Source organism: Copidosoma floridanum, unplaced genomic scaffold (assembly GCF_036245765.1).
Source record: "Copidosoma floridanum isolate Cflo_tuat_1 unplaced genomic scaffold, Cflo_Japanese_pri ptg000006l, whole genome shotgun sequence".
NCBI classification, from domain to species: domain Eukaryota; kingdom Metazoa; phylum Arthropoda; class Insecta; order Hymenoptera; family Encyrtidae; genus Copidosoma; species Copidosoma floridanum.
The window spans coordinates 28,520,025-28,537,074 of record NW_028321883.1 but is presented as its reverse complement, the minus strand read 5'-3'; the positions used below and the strand labels follow the sequence as shown (position 1 = coordinate 28,537,074).

The window sequence follows — 17,050 nt, the reverse complement described above, 5'->3', positions numbered from 1 at the left end:
TTACATTATTAAAAAAAAAAAAAAAATTATACTGTATGAAAAACTAAAGACGAATCGTATGATAATCATTCCCCATTTTTTAATAAAAAATTTTTTGGAAGCACACCCTTGAAACCGGCTCCCAATGTATGTACTGTAAAAGGAAAAATTGTGAACACGGGTTTCAGTGGTAGTAATCTATACGCAAAAATTATATCTATATATCTAGATTTTTCTTTCATAGTACACGGCATTGCGAGCAAAACAAGCCCGGTTTCAAGGATGTCCTTAAAAAAATAATGTAAAAATCGGGGGACAAAACCGAGATATTTTTTGTGGATTTACTCATACATATATAATTTATAAACCGTTGCCGAATTTGAACCTTACGCATAAAAGAAGTATCGAAATTTTATTTAATATAAGATTATGTAAATAAGTACGCTTATACAAACTTTATTTATATTTGTACGCCCTGCAACGAATTTTTAATATACGAACGATTTTACTTTTATAATAAAACAAAATCCATAATTGTACATGTTTATAAGTCCATCGCTCACAGCAATTGTTTAAAAGGCTATGTACTTTCCTTCAGAAATCAAATGAAGTGACGGAGACATATCTGGAGGTTCAAGCCTACTTTTTAATTAAAAAAAATAAAGAAAGAAACATTTTGCAATGTTGCTGCTAACTATTCTAATTTTGCCGAAAAAATCTACTTTTGCAGTTGAAAAAATATTGTCAACATTGATAAACTATTTCTGTTCAGTATAGAAAATGTAAAATATTTCAATCGCTACTAAAATGTATTATTACATAGTTATGACCTCATCAAAAGTCAATCAAAGGTGTGTTATTACAAACCCATGTACAGTGTAAATAATCAATTATATAGTTATTATTTTACATTAAGTGTATCAAAGCAATCTATATAATACAGGCTATTTACCAGATAATTTTTCAAAACAGTGTCAACATTTCAAATTTGATTTTTAATAAATGTAGTAAAAAAAACCATGTCTGTGTGACAATACCTATCATCTTTTTCTTTTATAACATTGCTCATAAGTATTAGCTGATACTAATTTCTATATATTCTATATTTTTGCATACTTCTCGATGATTTAATAAAAATATTTTTATGGTTTCAGAGTTTATAGGCAAAAAAAAAAAAAAAATGGTTGAATCAACAAATGATTTAAAGCAAATCAAGTTTTTTTGCGAACCTCACTCTCGTTAAGTTTATAATATTCTTTGTAAAAGAAATTTGAAGTCTGACTAAATTTTAATATCGAAACTTGAAATCTTAAAAAGTTTCATAAATTTTTTATGACCCTCGGAATTTGAAGAAATTCTTTGGTTTATCTAGTATAGGAATCTCAATATTGCAAATTGTTAATTTAAACAGGATCTTCATCAAAGTACGGCTATTTCCATGTAAAATAAGTTTTGAAGATACCAAGTTAAAGAAAAGGCTCAATTATAAAGGAAGGGTCATGTTTATAACAAGTGAATAATGAGGTAACAAAAAATGCTTCAAATAAAGTGGCTGCATGCTTATCAATACTTTTAACTGACTGATCGTTTCACTGATTATTATTAATTATTAGAGATTTTGGATTTATTTACAGTGACAGGTGATTATTCAACCCTATCTTTTATTTTTTCTAAATTAAATTAGCGAATAATCTTCTCATAAGTATTATAAATCTATGCATTATTAAATTTTAAGCTGCTTGAGCTTTCTCAGCAAGGCGAGCAGCTCTATGACGCAGTCGGCGTTCCCTCTCGAACTCTTTCATTCTTAATACATAGCTGAAAAAATGATGTTCAATTATGTTTTATGTAATCTTATGAAACGATATTCATACATATGTCACCAATTATACTGACTCATCATAATAGCAATTGCTAACATCGTGAGCTTGTGGCTTACAGTTCCATACAAAGGGAAAGTTGTCTGCTCTACATCTCTCAACTTCTAGTAATAAGTGTGCACAATAGTCCCATTTTTCTTTTGGAATTTTAGCTGCTCTTAATTCCTGTTCTGTTGCAATCATAACTGAAAATAAATATTGAGAAATCAACTGTTGCTCTTAAAAGTTGCCAAGTAAAATAAAAAACACCATGTATCCTATTTCAAAGAAAGTCACTAAAATTATGAGGTAGGATGAACAAAATACTCAATGTTGTAAAAACTTTATCAAAACAGTGATTATGTCATAAGATGTCAAAGTTTGTAATAACAACAATCAGGGCTATTAAAATTCATCTTAGCACAACCTACAATTGTAATGATGATTAATCACCTTAAGTGTTACTAACCACTCAAGTTCTTTAAGTATAGTCTTGTAAAGGTAAGCAAGTGATTGAAAACAAAACAAAAAAATACAAGAGGGAAGTTGTGAAAAAATAATGAAAAACTATGAAGTTTCAGGTTAATTGATCATTCCGAGCTTACCTCTTTCCTTTCGTTCACCGTCAAATCCAAAATTCGGGTCGAACGTCGTTGGTCCATAGGGGACAGGCTGAAGCTCTGGTACCCAAAAATTATCCCAAGTTCTAACAACCATGTTGCCCATTTTTATGGGACCCAAGCTTACTCGGGTAAAATATTTGATCTACTAATTTTTACAAGCTTATGTATACAATTAAGAAGTCTTGCAGAATAGACAAATTAACGTAACACATTGCTTTCTACCTTGTCTAGCAGACGAACACACAATCGTTGATATGTACGTGCAGTGTGTGTGTATGTGTGTGGTTCTGCAGGTTAGGTTAGACTTTGGAGAGACCATCATTATCTCTATATTTTCATGACTTCCCTCTCCCCCATCCCCCATCCAGCAAACCGCAACTATTATCGATCGAACGGTAAGTATTTATATACGCAGATAAAAATCGTCATCAACTAAAATAAACATATTATCAAAAATAAATGTACATCCCAAATTTAACATAAGGGCAGTTAAACGTGGAATAATCAATCCCGTGATCTCTTTTTAATTCAAATTAAACGTACAATAAATGTGAAAACAATGAAGAGTATTTTTCTTATCGATATGTTTTGATACGTTAAAAAGACAAGTTAACTCTGTACCTGGTACATGTAATATATAGCAGTGCTGTAATAGTACATTACACATTGTAATTAAATTTTGAGTTATTATTAATCATCATGAAGTAAATGTAATAACATTTCTGTCAGATTATAGATATCTGCATTGAAACTGGTCTATAAGTTTAATTTGAGAGCAAGGCAACCCGGTAGTTTTCATTCACTTTTATATTTTTTTAAACAATTGCTTTGCAATAAAAAATATTCATCATCCTTGATCTATATGAACATCAGTTTCCAAAACCATTTATGTTAACGGGTTGTTAAAGAATAAGACGTTGGTAAATCATTTGCAAAGTAGAAAAATTTATTTCAATGCCAGTTGAAATGAGAATAAAGTATTATTTTTAGAAGTGTATCAGTAACTAATAATATACTTCAATATTTCGCTTCTCTAAACCTTTAGCACTACTGTATAAGCTTCTCACAACTTTTTTTTAAAGAATAATAATTTTGGTTTTCATTTTTACTCAAGCAAGTATATCTATTGTGTAGTAAATAAATTTTTATCAGCTCGATACAAATCAGAATCAAAATTTTCAATGCTTACTATTAATTAATGCCTTAATAAATAAACTTAATATTAGTCTGAATGGATTTTAATCATCCTCTTCTTCCATTTCTCCGCCTTCTGCGTTTCCTAAACATTCAAAATTAATGTTACTCCATTAATCATGCAGAATAAGAATTATTGAAATTGAAAAATGTTTCAATAAAACTTTAAAACGTTTTCAATTTCAAAAGTATTGAATTTTTTTTATACATTCACATTCACATAAATGATGGTAATTAGTTGAGCTTTGACAAATGTCAACGTAAAAAAAAAATTTAGACTGAAAATAGCATATTGCATTAATATTGATAATGTTGTTGTAAATATTAGCGATGTGAAATTTAAGCGTGTGTAAAGTAATTTTATAAATACCGTTTTGGTGCCTGGGATCCACTGGAATTTGACCTTGTTGTAAAAGTTTGCTGAGTCTCTGAACTTCTTCCAACGAAGTTGCATTTGAAATGGCCTCCTTGATTTTTTCTCTCTCACCTGCACTTACAATAGGCTTATCTGCGGTATCTGCTCCTTGCGCTGCTGCTTTGGCTTTCTTTGATATTTCTTTGAGGACTTCTTTGCCCTTTGAGCTTTTAAAAAATACCCTAGTTTCATCACGTTCCTTTTGTTTTATTTTTCTAAAATCTAGCAATTTCAATTGTGGTAGTTTGAAGACAAGGTATTGTCTGTAGTAAGGTTTAGCAGATACCGGATTTTGTAACAAACACAGAGTAGAAAGTTTCTGCAGGTTAACTAATGGTTCGAGATCGCCAAGTTCCTGAATCATGTTACCCGTGAGCACCAGGGTTTCCAAATTTGGTATACAGTTCTCTAAGCCTTCGGCTATTCTGATTATTCTGTTGTTATTGAAAAACAATGTCTTGATACGCTTCAATAACGGAAACCCATCTAGTTTTCTGACATCGTTGTCTGAAAAATCTATCGTGTCAAACTGATCCTGCAAGAAAAATAATAACAGCTCTTGAATACTTGTAGCAAGATGAAGGAACCAGAATAATCTTGAATTGATTTAAAACAAGAGGTGTTACAAAAACTCATAGGCAAAATTAACCAAATTTGAGACTAACCAGTGTCGCTCCTAAATTTTCTATAGTTGGTATTTTGTACCCTGCAAAATAAAACAAACAATTGTGTATGATTTCTTACATATTTGTTACGGTAAATAAATGAAATAGGTTATGTGGATCATTGCATTTCATCCAGCTTGTGTGCCACAACATGAGTACATTTGCAATAGTACATCTTACCTCGGAGATCTAACTCACGATCTCTTACAGGGTTGATGTACTGCATAGACTGTTGAATGAGATCCGGAGTTAACTTGACCATCTTTGAAATATATTTTAAAAAATTAAAAGTTTGACTATAGGTAAGTAAATTGCAATTTATTTCTTATTAGGGCTGCAGCTCTTATAAGCGCGCCTGAAGCGGCCTGACGCCTGACACACTCGGTTGACGCAACACACCCGTTCAAATGGATACTATACCTATACATGAGAGTGAGAAAGAGAGAGACTTCTGACCGGTCTGTGATTATAGGTTCGTTCTAACCCCTTTTGGTTCGGTCCGGTTCTCTTAGCGAAGTATGCCTATATGATTGTGGGTGTATTCCGCAAATGCTGCCAGCAGTTAAGTTATGTAGGTCGTGGTAACGCCGCATGGTCGGGCGGCGCTAGCGTCAACCTGTACTACCTGTCGGTGGGTTCCGCATGTCAACAAACTTCGATATTTTTTACTGTTTTCACTCCTATGCCATCTGATATTTCGGAGTTTGTTGACATGCGGAACCCACCGACAGTTAGTACAGGTTGACGCTAGCGCCGCCCGACCATGCGGCGTTACCACGACCTACGTAACTTAACTGCTGGCAGCATTTGCGGAATACACCCTATGTATATTTTTTTCTAAGAGAACCGGACCGAACCAAAAGGGGTTAGAACAAATCTATTGTCCCTGCGGCCATATGTCAAAAGTCTAAATCAGCCGCCACCCGCACCGGAATTAAACAACTTTAGATAGTTGATAATGCTTATAATATATAAATAATTAGATTAACTACATTTTTGGACATCGATTTTCGAGTAGAAGATAAACTCTAATCTTGCCGCAAATTGCACTTGTATTTGAATAAAACTTTTTAATTTACATCAGTTGGTCTAAGTTGCGGCTGGTTTATAAAATCGATCACATAGCACCACTATAATTACCAATCTTCACCAGAATGAAACATGAAAAAAAATGTTTCGGATATTTACGAATCCTATATGGTTTCTCAATTCTGGTGAGAGTGGCGGCTGGTTTAAGTTTTTGACTTATGCTCTTTGTCTATGAATGTTCCCGGAAAGTAACCAAGTTATCTTATCAACAATATGGTACCCGCGATGATTCTGGAGTACGATAATTTTGCATTGAGTGTCGCAACTGTATAAACTGTGGCCAAGCGCTCGACTGCTCATAGGTACCATTTTCCATTTAACCATTGTACTTGTACTTGTACCGTACCACAGTCGGTTTGCAGTCCACTTTGATGGTACGAGCGCTTGGCGCTAAATCGAATATAATGCAACCAAAGTTTAGTTGATAATTTTTAGGCAATTTAGGCGCTCATATGATTATCACTAGCCTTTAGAAGAAATAATATTTTGTTTATCATTCAATAAGAACATTTTGGTGACTTTTACATTATTAATCAATAGTGTATTTTTATTTGGCGTAAAAATTAATGTATAGCCATGTACTTTTACATTATTACATTATTTAAATTTTTTTAATTCAATTACAATTTTTTATTAGCAAAACTTTATACATTTTTTTTTAATTGAATGATTTTTATTGGCTTTCACTTAAGTTACATAGCCATTTCAATTGAAATGGAAGCTTATACATTTTTTTTTTTTTTTTATTGAAAAGTTTTTTATTGGCTTTTGAACTTATAATTACATCGCTATTTCTATCGAAAGCTTATACATTTTAGTGTATTTAAATACATAATGCCATCTGTTATTGCATTTTAACACCGGTGTATATACTATATCGTACATTTCTGCGCAACCGGTCAACGCCGGTTACCTTCGCTTGACTCGATAGAAGACTCTGATAGAAGATTCTGAGTGTTGGCCAATAAGTAACGATTTTTCGTGCCCGCTACATCTATCAAAGGATGTGTATATACATAGAAGTGATGGTGTGTGTATGATTCATTCTATGTAGTCATCCGCCGGCATGAGCACTTAAGAGCATACCAAAAAAGCAGCTAACTTATCTCACTAGGTATATTCATTATATTGTATATAGTCATCAGCCATACACTGCACGCAGTCTGCAGCGACATCACTATAGGTACAAACAGCAAAGCATCGCGGTTGAAAATTGCACATCTTTCGCGGCATTCAGAGTTCAGAGCATTTTTTCACCAAAATTTTCGTAGTTTACTATTGGGTTACAGCAGGCCTGCACGACTCTCTTGATTAATACTTATCATCTGCTGCGAATTTTCAAATTTGCCAATTGATACCTCGTTACACGCCTTTTCGAGCTGCATAACGTTTAAAATCATCTCCAGGAGGTGCCCAGATCAACAGCACAAGCCATTTGATTATCAAGACGACGCTGAGTTTTCATAGCAACAGCAGAAGTCCAGTTTCAGTTTTACACATCAGGAACAACACTTTTCAGGTGAGAATCCGTAGCAATAAAAACAGCGTGTTTTTTATTCGTGACCGCTGTACCCCCGTTTCTGTCTAACAATTTTTTTGTGTATCATCTTTCTTTGCCCACCACCCACCTCCACTATTATACCCTCCCCATCGAGGGCGTAAGTATTGCGTGCGAATGCCCATTTCTTCGTGGCTGTTATCGACAAAACACATGAACTGTGAATCCATACTTATCCCAACTCCCATTACTCCAATTCCTCTTCCGAGGCAGCTCATAATAGTGTCACCCAGACCCAAAAGCTTCTTCCGCGTGAGCTTTTCGCAAAGGTCCTTGCACGGAGGGCTCGGTTGTTTGGCAGTGGGTGCATGGCATGACCCTCGTCGATCTGTGCGCAACTGTCGTAATAGCGAATTCCCTCCCAATCCAGATCAACAGCAGTCGCAGGTCATCCCCGACATTCTTTTCTCATTTTCTTTCAATTTATCGTCTACTTTGGAGCAATTGCTTGAACGGAGTGATAAACTTCCGTGGAAACAATAAGTGTAAAATCAGCCACCTAACCAGAATCCTAATTACTTTTTTAAAAATTATCTTTTCAAAATTTCAAAACAATTATACAAGAGCATTTGGCAGTGGCATGAGTATGACATCCCTGGTACAGTAGTGGATTATTACAAATAAAACCTGGTAACACATCGTTTATGTGCGGCTCCAGGGATATCGTACTCTCTATTATTTCTGGCAAGATGTGAGGTAGTCCGATACATTTGCGCGACATGTGTATATGTAATGAATTTTTCAGATTAACAATTACTTCTACATACCAAAAAATTTTATTACTGTATTCTTATCTTGAAAAAGTCAAATAAATTGTGAAAATTAGGTTATTTACCTATGTAGTCATTCATTGCAAACCTACATAAATGTGTGTCGAATTCAAAAGTTGTTAATTTTAATCTAATGCACTTTTTTGATATGTATTTTATGTTTAATATCGTCGTCATAACGCTAACAACGAACAGTTTTATTTAATATTTTAAATTGAAGTTTTTTAAGAAAATTATAGTAATGGTAAAAAAATTTTACAGAACATTAAGCATTTTCAAATTACACTTTTGAATGTATTGACAAATGTATTAGTTGTGCAAGAGCGTGTATTGCATTGTTTTTACAAATTGAACTACAATTTAATCTGGATGCCCATAGAACAAGTCTAGATTATAAAATTTGCAATTATTCAAATAATTTTTATGTTAAAATTACTTTGTCAGTGTGCCTAATGAACGCTATTATATTGTTACAGACGCTTCAACATGACAGATCGCAAAGCAGTGATAAAAAATGCCGATATGTCGGAGGAAATGCAGCAAGATGCAGTTGACTGTGCAACTCAAGCACTAGAGAAGTACAATATTGAAAAGGTATGTCCTGTTGCTGTAATCTTCTTTTGAATACTTGTTGTGCAAGTTAAGCATACCAAGTATATAATGCATAACTTCGTTTTCTGCTTTTAAGCTATAGTATGCCCTTATCGTTTTTCAGGATATAGCAGCCTTTATCAAAAAAGAGTTTGACAAAAAGTACAACCCAACATGGCATTGCATCGTTGGCCGAAATTTTGGCAGCTACGTAACGCACGAGACAAGACATTTCATTTACTTTTACTTAGGTCAAGTGGCAATCCTTTTGTTTAAGAGTGGATAGGCTATTAAAAATTTTCGTAAATTCTCTTTTTCTCTTCTATTATTCATGACTTAATCTTTTGAGTTTCAACTCTCTCACTTTTTCCTCCTCAAACTTTCTAGTTTCACATTGCATGGTTCTTACCTAACTAAGAAATCCTGTAACAAATTCATGTTTTCTCCAAATAAATTCCAGTAGCCAAATCTTATCTTATTATTTTAAATAATAATTGTTTCATAGTGTATGTGTATGTATACACGTATATTGATAAATTAAAATGGTTAAATATAGGTGTTATTCATTGCTATATATATCTCCCACAATCGATCAAAGCCAATGAAAATAAGTAAAAATATATGTAAGTGTAGACACTCGTTTTGATCGTTTCTTCGATGCATCAAGAGTCGAATGAATTTTCAAGATAGAAGAGCAAGAGGATAACTGGCAAATACATAAAAATTTACTATAAGGTGTCTAACTATTTTACATGTTACAATGTACACACGCAATACAGAAAAAAATTGTTCTCGTGTTTGTGTACTGTATCAATCTACTCATGCACTTTTGCAAGTTGGACTGATCACTGTAGTTTTGTTGAGAAATTTCGCTTCTATATAAAAATGTAATTTTGTTAATTATTATCATTATTAATATTGCTGCTATCATCATTATTTGCATGGACTAATTCTTATTGTTGAGAGAAAAACTATTATCTCAATAAAAAATCTAGATAACTCCTTTATCGTATAGGGAATTAAAATTTTTTAAAATATAAAAACTTTTCATTTTTTTCCTTCAAAAAATAAACTTGCACGTTTTATTTAAAAAATATGTAATTTAAATTTTACTTAACATGACAGAAGATGATAAATGTACATTGAATTTATAACTATATTATATTAACTTTTTTGTTGCGAAATCAATATAAGGTTAAATAAATAAAACTTTGTTGTGTTGTTATTCACACTATTGATCAAGTTTGCTTGAAGCTTCAAAAGGTACGTGGATTGGTAGATGTAATGATAAGAGATTTATTTCGTACTTATACACATGTGTTGATTCACCTTAAAATTTTACTAGATATTTGAAATAAATATTATATTGCGTTGAAATCACAATTAGCGAATCTAACAAATTTAATAAGTTGGTAAAAGTAAAACTGTTTTATTTATCTTGAAGTAGAGGTATGTAGCGTCTTGCGCTATAGTAATATAATGTTACTGAAACAGGTTTATAAAAAATTGATATATTTAATAATTTATAGACTCGGTAAATTTAATCTCGCATGTAACGTGCCAACGTTTTTTGTACAATTTATAGAACTCAATGGATATCATTGATATAATCTTACCCCTTAATTCTTTTGCAATAATTGAAATTTTTTTTCGCCATTTAAAAAAAATTTTTATTTCTAAAATCATGTTTTTTTTTATTCATCTACTTAATGTGTCCAGTATAGTTTTTTTCGAAAATACTTATTTCGTCATTTTAAACTACTGATTAGAATCGTACAATGATGTACTAGGTATTAAAGTAATTTCGTGAAATGGTGAAATTGTACCTATTGTATATTTATAATATGAAGCTACAGCTATATATAGTCGTAGTAGAAATAGTATACATTTTGTTATCGCTAAGTATCGGGAAAAAAATTTATTTGTTCGAGACTTTAGTTAAGCTGCATTAGAGATTAGAGGTCGAGTAATTATTCGTTCCGTGAGCCAATCCTACAAATAAAAGTTGTATTGCGCGCTGCCGCGCTCTCTGATGAAAGTTCGTGCGTGTGACGGTGCGAGTGGTGCGACACGTCAGGTTCATTTGCTCCAAACCGTTTCATTTTTGCCCGTTCTGATTCTTCAGTTTCCTACTCACTTCGTTAAATGATGTTCGATTTACTCTAACACTATGAGGATTTTTCCAAGTCTATCCTACTAATTATTAACAGTGAGAAATTAATACAAGCATTTGTCAATACTACAATTCTTGTAGTACCTCTTATTGTGAATTGAAGAGTTTTCAAATACTATGTAGGTTATTTAGTGATACTTCAGAGAGAGGATTACTACAGTATATTGGGTATACGGTATACATGCGGCGATAAAGGAATCGTTGTATACTTATATATATATATATATATATGCCAAACATTTCGTCTTATATATAGCTCCAGCTCTTGTATGTTATCATTGTTCAATACATTGCAATAACATATTCCAATATTCAAATTTAGTGGATACATGACGAGCACGGTTATGGCAGAAATTGCGACAAGAGCAAGTGACTCAAAGACAGACGTCCAAGGAAAAAATACTCAAGTTATATGTTGCACTTACTGCCCATCAAAAATACTTAACCCAGGAGCAGCATCATTGACGAACATCACGGTAAATATGTTTTTCATGCATTCCGTTCTTCGTAAGATCTCATCATATCTCTTCACATTATTCATTCGACTTTTCAGTATCCTCTGCCACTTGTGCTGTGCAAGCGAGACGAAGTAGATAAAAGAGAAATTATCAATGAATATTGGTTGGTTGAAAATATAAATTCTTTTGAAAATATCGGGGTTACTTATAAAGCCGAAAATGTCAAATTTTTAGTATGCGCAGATTGTGAAAAAGGTCCAGTGGGGTGGCAAGATTTGTCGACATTTCATTCATATATTGCTTTGAGCCGAGTAAAATATCAGAAACCTGCGCTGTAAACATTTTAATTTTTCATTATAACATTGTCTTTACCGTGACAGATACTATTTTTATGTACTACTTATTTGTCTGCATTACATATTCTTAAATGAAAGTATGTACACGTTATTAAAAAACTATGCAACAACATTATAAATTATAAATAACTTGTAACTACTTTGATCTGCTTATAGGTAATTTTTTATTTTTATACCATCTAAATTTCGCTGAAAAATTTTTTATGAACGATAATGAAGACTAAGATGCTAAACATGAGATTAAATATAACTGAATCAATGACAGCAGTAAAAATCAATGATTTTATTTTTACAATGTACATTTGATATTCAATAGCGATTACTATTTGGTTACAAATCATGTGTTCATATGTACAAATACAATAAGAAGTTTAAAATTAAAAACACAATTGTTTCGAATACATTTATTTTATATGTGTGCACACTATTTTTAAATTTGCAGGTAATTTTTTTTTTTTTTAATTTCCTGGAAAATTAAAATTTACCAAAAATATTAGTTTAACAATATTACAAACTAATATTATCTCTGGTGTTTGTGCTTATATATATGTAAATATATATATATATATATGTATAAAAGAGTTTTTTTTAATATATTTTTTATACCAAAAAAAAAGAAAAAAAAAAAAAAAAAAAAAAAACAGCGTGAGTAGGTCGAAGGAAAGGGATAGGAAAGAGGAAAAATAGTCTAGTTTAATAATCAGGAACAGAATCGTAATTGTACGACGTTTGGTCAGATCGACTATCGGGAATCCTGTACTTTTCTTCTGGTTGATCGGCGTCCTGTTCGTACTTGACTTGAGCAAAGTACATGTTGTAGTCAGGGTAATCTGGAAAATTAAAAATAAAACGGAGAGTAAATATACATGGCTACGACAAGCGAGCAAAAGTAAAACCATCAGTTACAAACCATCAAGTGGCTCCTCCTTGATCCTAATGGCATCTTTGTTGTCTTCATCAAGAGGATGGTTACGTTCGGGCCTGTCTTTGAGATCTTTACGCTCGCGACGATCGCGGTCCCGATCACGCTCCCGATCACGCTTGTCTCGCCTGCGCTCGCGCTCCGAAAGTCGCTCACGCTCGACACTTCTAGAACGCCGGCGCTTGCGATCTCTGTCGCGTTCGCGACGTTCTCGAGGACGTTCAATCTCCTCTATCTCGGGCTCTGGCACCCGCTCGCGGCTTCGCCGACGCTTGCGATCACGTGACCTGCTCCTTGAACGGCGTTTTCTTTCCCGGGACCTTCTGCGTTCTCTTTCGATTCGATCTCGATCCCTGAAACGATTGTTGTCTTTGTTGTAGTACTTGTCTGTCTGTCTCTCTAGAATTAGTACAGCATTATCAACTTACCTGTCTCTGTCTGCGCCGCGGACGACCTCGCGCTCGCGCTCTAGCCTGTAACGTTCACGTTCCCGTTCATTGTCCTCCCGACCCGAGTGCTTGATGTTGACATCGGGGCCTCCGCGGCGCGTACCACCTAATCCTCCTCCAAGCCGTCGTGGCAGCCAGCCCTTGACCGTTCGAGCCCTCTCCACGTCCACCAACACTCGGCGACCATCTATTTTCTTACCATCGGCATGCTTATAAGCGGCTAAAATGGTACCAATTTAACACTTAGTTTTTATATGATTCGTCGACAACAACCACAAATCCCACCCTCTTATCGCATTACATAGAAAGTATAAGTTACCTACGTACGCATACATTCACACAATACTTAAATTCTATGTAACATCATTATTATATAAAATCACATAATTTCGTTTCCCTTCTACCCGCAATATTTGTTTATGGCCTGATGAGAGAGACCCTAATATATTATCATCATTATTACAGCCCTATGTATAATTTACTATCGCGTAAACTTTTTTAGTTGGTTGATTCCATGCTTTTTTTTTTTTTTTTTTTTTTTTTTTTTTTTTAATCTTGACTATGATATTTACTTCCCTCAAAATTTCATTACTTTGCAATTGATCAAATAGTTTTATTTTTCTATGTAAAAGGAAAGATAAAGCTAATGAAATTTTTAATGATTTTCATACATATATGTATATAGATATATAAAATTCATTTACAACTTAACGAGTTTTATTTATCTTTCCTCTTACATCATAGATTGTTATCAAGTAAATACCAATTCAATTAATTATTGATTTATCATCGTTATCATTTTTCTTTTTTATATAGGCACACTTAAAGTAATATTATTATTGTCATAATTATTATCATGTTTATGGTTACTACCAATATTAATTCCAATAATTCCAAAACACCCTTGAATACACTTGCTTTTCTCGTATCTCTTGATGTTTTTTTTACACTACGTATACAACAAGCTGTTTATTTTGTATCATTATTTTTTTTCAATACACCACATGCTTATTCCCGTAGAATTGCAAGAATATTATTTTTACACACTTTTTTGGGCTGTAAGTATGGGACCGCGTTGACGTTCAGTTTAACAACAGAAAATGTTCAAAAAGTTTTGAGATAGTTCAATAATAACCGGACAACTTGGGCCCTTGCAAGCATTATAATCAGATGACAGAGCAACTAGGTAGTTTCAAATAATATCCATTGAGAATATTGTTTAGTGAAAGTAAAATTTTTTTTCCATGTACCTTAAAACTACATGCTGCTGATTACATCGGCAGAGTGAACTTGAACGTTTGTTGAAAAGATGTCCAACCTTGTTTTCATTCACAGGTAGTCCAAAGACCATTTATTTTTATGATTACCTGGTGCGCTTTATTAATTTACTTTTACTTACGGTTCCTTTTTACTCTTACCGTGCTATTATCATTATTTTATAGCGCGTATTATACCTTGATTAGATTTTATTCAATTATCAGCTTAAAATTTTCAAATTGTTGTTTCAGTTACTGTGCATTTTTGTTATGTAAAGTGTGCATAAACCTTTTGCAAAAAGCATAACTCGAAATAAAATCAAAATATACTCTACATTTTCAACATCGGTATTCTTAATTGAAATTAATAACAATAAGGTTTATAAGCCAATCAATAATAAAACATTAAAGTAGAGTATTTCTCAACACAAGTTTGTGTTACATTTTCAATAAACTAAAATTTTTTAGGTAAAATATGGCAAGGTAAATTTAAATGCATACGTCACTATTCGGCAATCGAGAGGAATAAGGTCCAAGTAATAAGTTTAGATTAGATTTTAAATTAGCAAAACAAAGGCGATAACTCGTTTAAGCGCTAACAAGGGTAATAATATGACTGAGCCCTAAAAATATTATTGATTCTAATACTTTTTACTTACTACCAAATGATTTCATTTTGTTGAGAACTTAATCTAGTAATTTTTTGTAGTGTTGGGCCAAATTATCACATTTTTAGAGCTCATTTGAGCATTACTTTCATTAATGTTTAGCTGGATTATCATATTTCTTAGTATGACACCAAATTATTTCCTTTATCCTCTCAACAGACGAATTTATGTCTTTATAAAGCCTTGCCATGTGAAATAAAATAAAATTTTTTTGCAAAAAATGTTGACTAGTTAGTATTTCATGACTCTAATAATATTTGTTGTATGCTGGATCTTACCACACATACAAACCTAAAATATCAGGCAGATTCAGGGTATTTGCATGGAATAGTGAACGGCACTAGTTGCCGGCAGCAGCGGCCTGCACCACGCTGTACCAAGAACAAGATAAAAACGATATTAATAACTAGCTTGACCTTACAAAATTATGCAATCCATTATATTTAATTTCACTCGTCGGCTTATTCCTAAGGAAAAGTAAACTAAAAATTGGGTTTTCTGTATCGTTGGAAGATTAATAAGGATATGCTTCCATTTTTCATGATCTCCTAAACTCGGGTGTGCTACTTAATGATTATCAAGTTTAATAATAATAAGTTTTAAAAAACGCGATATTCAATAATGAAACTGGCCACCGTTTTTAGACTTGTGTGATTGATAATAGTATTATGTACTTACAATGCATATCACGCTCGTGTTCATATTCGATGAACGCGTAACCGCGTGGTTTTCCATTTACTGAGTTATGAACGACGACAATCTTAAAATCAAAAGAAAGAAATGGGTGTTATTGATGTGAGGTAAATTAAATCGGCATTTTTCAGGTGAACATTAAAACACAATTAGCTTGCTATCAACCTTTTTAACAGCGCCATAAACTTCGAATTCACGTCTCAATTTTGATTCCGATGTATCATAGTTCTAGAAAGAAGTGGATAAACAAATTAAAACAAATTTTGATGGATTGTCATTGCATAGACTAATTCTAGCTAATACGTTGACTTACTATTCTAGCTATAAACAGCGTTTTGAAAGGGTCCGCAGTGACGTTTGGAACACCAGCGGGATCCCAAACGGCAATTTCTTGCTCCAATTTATAGGCCACTTGTTCATTTCTTTCCCTTCTTCGACGTTCTAATCTTTCTTCACGAGTTTCAACTCGTACAGGGGGTGGTGTATTTTTGGGATCCTGGAGCAAGTAATAAAATATATTTAAACAGCAGGACAGGGAGAGTACGATATAACGCCATAAAATTATGATTGGATCTTGAGGAGGGGCTACTTTTTACCAAGTATGACTACCATATCTCAATCTCGCTAAAGTATTCACCCTTTTTTTTTTTTTTTATAGCCTATATATAAAATTAATGGCACAAGAGATATCGTACTCGTGTCCGCAGGACGACTGTATAGTGTATTAAAAAGAAAAATAATAAACATGAGCTATATTTCAACAAAGTAAGGTTAGCTACCTCAAAGTGCTCGAGGAAGGAGCCTATGCCGACATAGCCCGAAGTTTTCTTCTCATGGGGTAGTTTGTTAACTGGAGGAAGATACGGGATCGGGTCACGGGGCGCAAAAAGAGCTAGCAAGTTTGGCGGCAGGAACTGAGTCATGATGAGGGTTGCTTTCGTGCATACGTCGACGTCGAACGTATGACGGACTCAAAAGTATCTTCACTTATTTCCAAATCGCACTTCAACGACGTAGATGTGCACAATAACTCTTGAGTATACTTTAACCTACGATAAAACGAATGCTCTCAGTATTCGGACGCTGATGTCCTTTGATGGACGCAAATCACCACGCGATCAAACACGACGACGCGACCTCGATCCCCTCGATATGGCCCTCAAATAATCGATACCAACAATAAAATATACGCACGCATTTTCATTACGCTTAGATTAAGCGGTAACACTTTACAAATAAGTATTTGTGGTTCAAAAATATGATCTTTACTGACGCGCACTTGATCACAACACAGGATGAGTATTCACATCTCTCAATACTTTAAACCTTTGT

At 33.4% G+C, this 17,050-nt stretch overlaps 5 protein-coding genes across 9 annotated transcripts; 2 read left to right on the top strand and 3 right to left on the bottom strand.

Moving 5' to 3' along the window:
• Window positions 1-1,523: 1,523 nt before the first annotated feature.
• On the bottom strand, window positions 1,524-2,739 carry ND-B18 (NADH dehydrogenase (ubiquinone) B18 subunit). The gene is made up of 3 exons (XM_014353995.2): window positions 2,444-2,739; window positions 1,876-2,044; window positions 1,524-1,797 (listed from the first exon to the last, which is right to left on the bottom strand). Exons 1-3 carry the CDS (start codon window positions 2,562-2,564, stop codon window positions 1,710-1,712), a joined length of 378 nt encoding a protein of 125 aa, XP_014209481.2. The 5' UTR covers window positions 2,565-2,739; the 3' UTR covers window positions 1,524-1,709.
• Window positions 2,740-3,423: 684 nt separating this feature from the next.
• On the bottom strand, window positions 3,424-5,115 carry U2A (small nuclear ribonucleoprotein polypeptide A'-like U2A). Its single transcript, XM_014353981.2, has 4 exons — window positions 4,916-5,115; window positions 4,736-4,776; window positions 4,026-4,605; window positions 3,424-3,740 (listed from the first exon to the last, which is right to left on the bottom strand). The coding sequence occupies exons 1-4, from the start codon at window positions 4,995-4,997 to the stop codon at window positions 3,700-3,702; spliced, it is 744 nt and encodes a 247-aa protein (XP_014209467.1). The 5' UTR covers window positions 4,998-5,115; the 3' UTR covers window positions 3,424-3,699.
• Window positions 5,116-6,868: 1,753 nt separating this feature from the next.
• LOC106640054 (dynein light chain 2, cytoplasmic) lies at window positions 6,869-9,211 on the top strand. 2 transcript variants are annotated; one of them, XM_014353928.2, is made up of 4 exons: window positions 6,869-7,007; window positions 7,096-7,343; window positions 8,629-8,746; window positions 8,868-9,211. In XM_014353928.2, the coding sequence occupies exons 3-4, from the start codon at window positions 8,639-8,641 to the stop codon at window positions 9,027-9,029; spliced, it is 270 nt and encodes an 89-aa protein (XP_014209414.1). In that variant the 5' UTR covers window positions 6,869-7,007; window positions 7,096-7,343; window positions 8,629-8,638; the 3' UTR covers window positions 9,030-9,211. The 2 variants fall into 2 exon arrangements, with proteins under 2 accessions (XP_014209414.1, XP_014209413.1); XM_014353927.2 differs by having other exon boundaries at window positions 6,869-7,343.
• A 1,550-nt stretch (window positions 9,212-10,761) lies between these two features.
• strat (RAB interacting factor STRAT) lies at window positions 10,762-12,144 on the top strand. Of its 4 annotated transcripts, none has more exons than XM_014353986.3 (3): window positions 10,762-10,952; window positions 11,239-11,392; window positions 11,470-12,144. In XM_014353986.3, the coding sequence occupies exons 2-3, from the start codon at window positions 11,246-11,248 to the stop codon at window positions 11,710-11,712; spliced, it is 390 nt and encodes a 129-aa protein (XP_014209472.2). In that variant the 5' UTR covers window positions 10,762-10,952; window positions 11,239-11,245; the 3' UTR covers window positions 11,713-12,144. The 4 variants fall into 4 exon arrangements, with proteins under 4 accessions (XP_014209472.2, XP_089454564.1, XP_014209473.2 ...); XM_089598438.1 differs by having other exon boundaries at window positions 10,762-11,075; XM_014353987.2 differs by lacking the exon at window positions 10,762-10,952 and having other exon boundaries at window positions 11,098-11,392; window positions 11,470-11,537; window positions 11,609-11,657.
• Window positions 12,145-12,343: 199 nt separating this feature from the next.
• On the bottom strand, window positions 12,344-17,050 carry snRNP-U1-70K (small ribonucleoprotein particle U1 subunit 70K). Its single transcript, XM_014353936.2, has 7 exons — window positions 16,498-17,050; window positions 16,032-16,214; window positions 15,884-15,946; window positions 15,704-15,785; window positions 13,081-13,321; window positions 12,641-13,005; window positions 12,344-12,560 (listed from the first exon to the last, which is right to left on the bottom strand). The coding sequence occupies exons 1-7, from the start codon at window positions 16,639-16,641 to the stop codon at window positions 12,424-12,426; spliced, it is 1,215 nt and encodes a 404-aa protein (XP_014209422.2). The 5' UTR covers window positions 16,642-17,050; the 3' UTR covers window positions 12,344-12,423.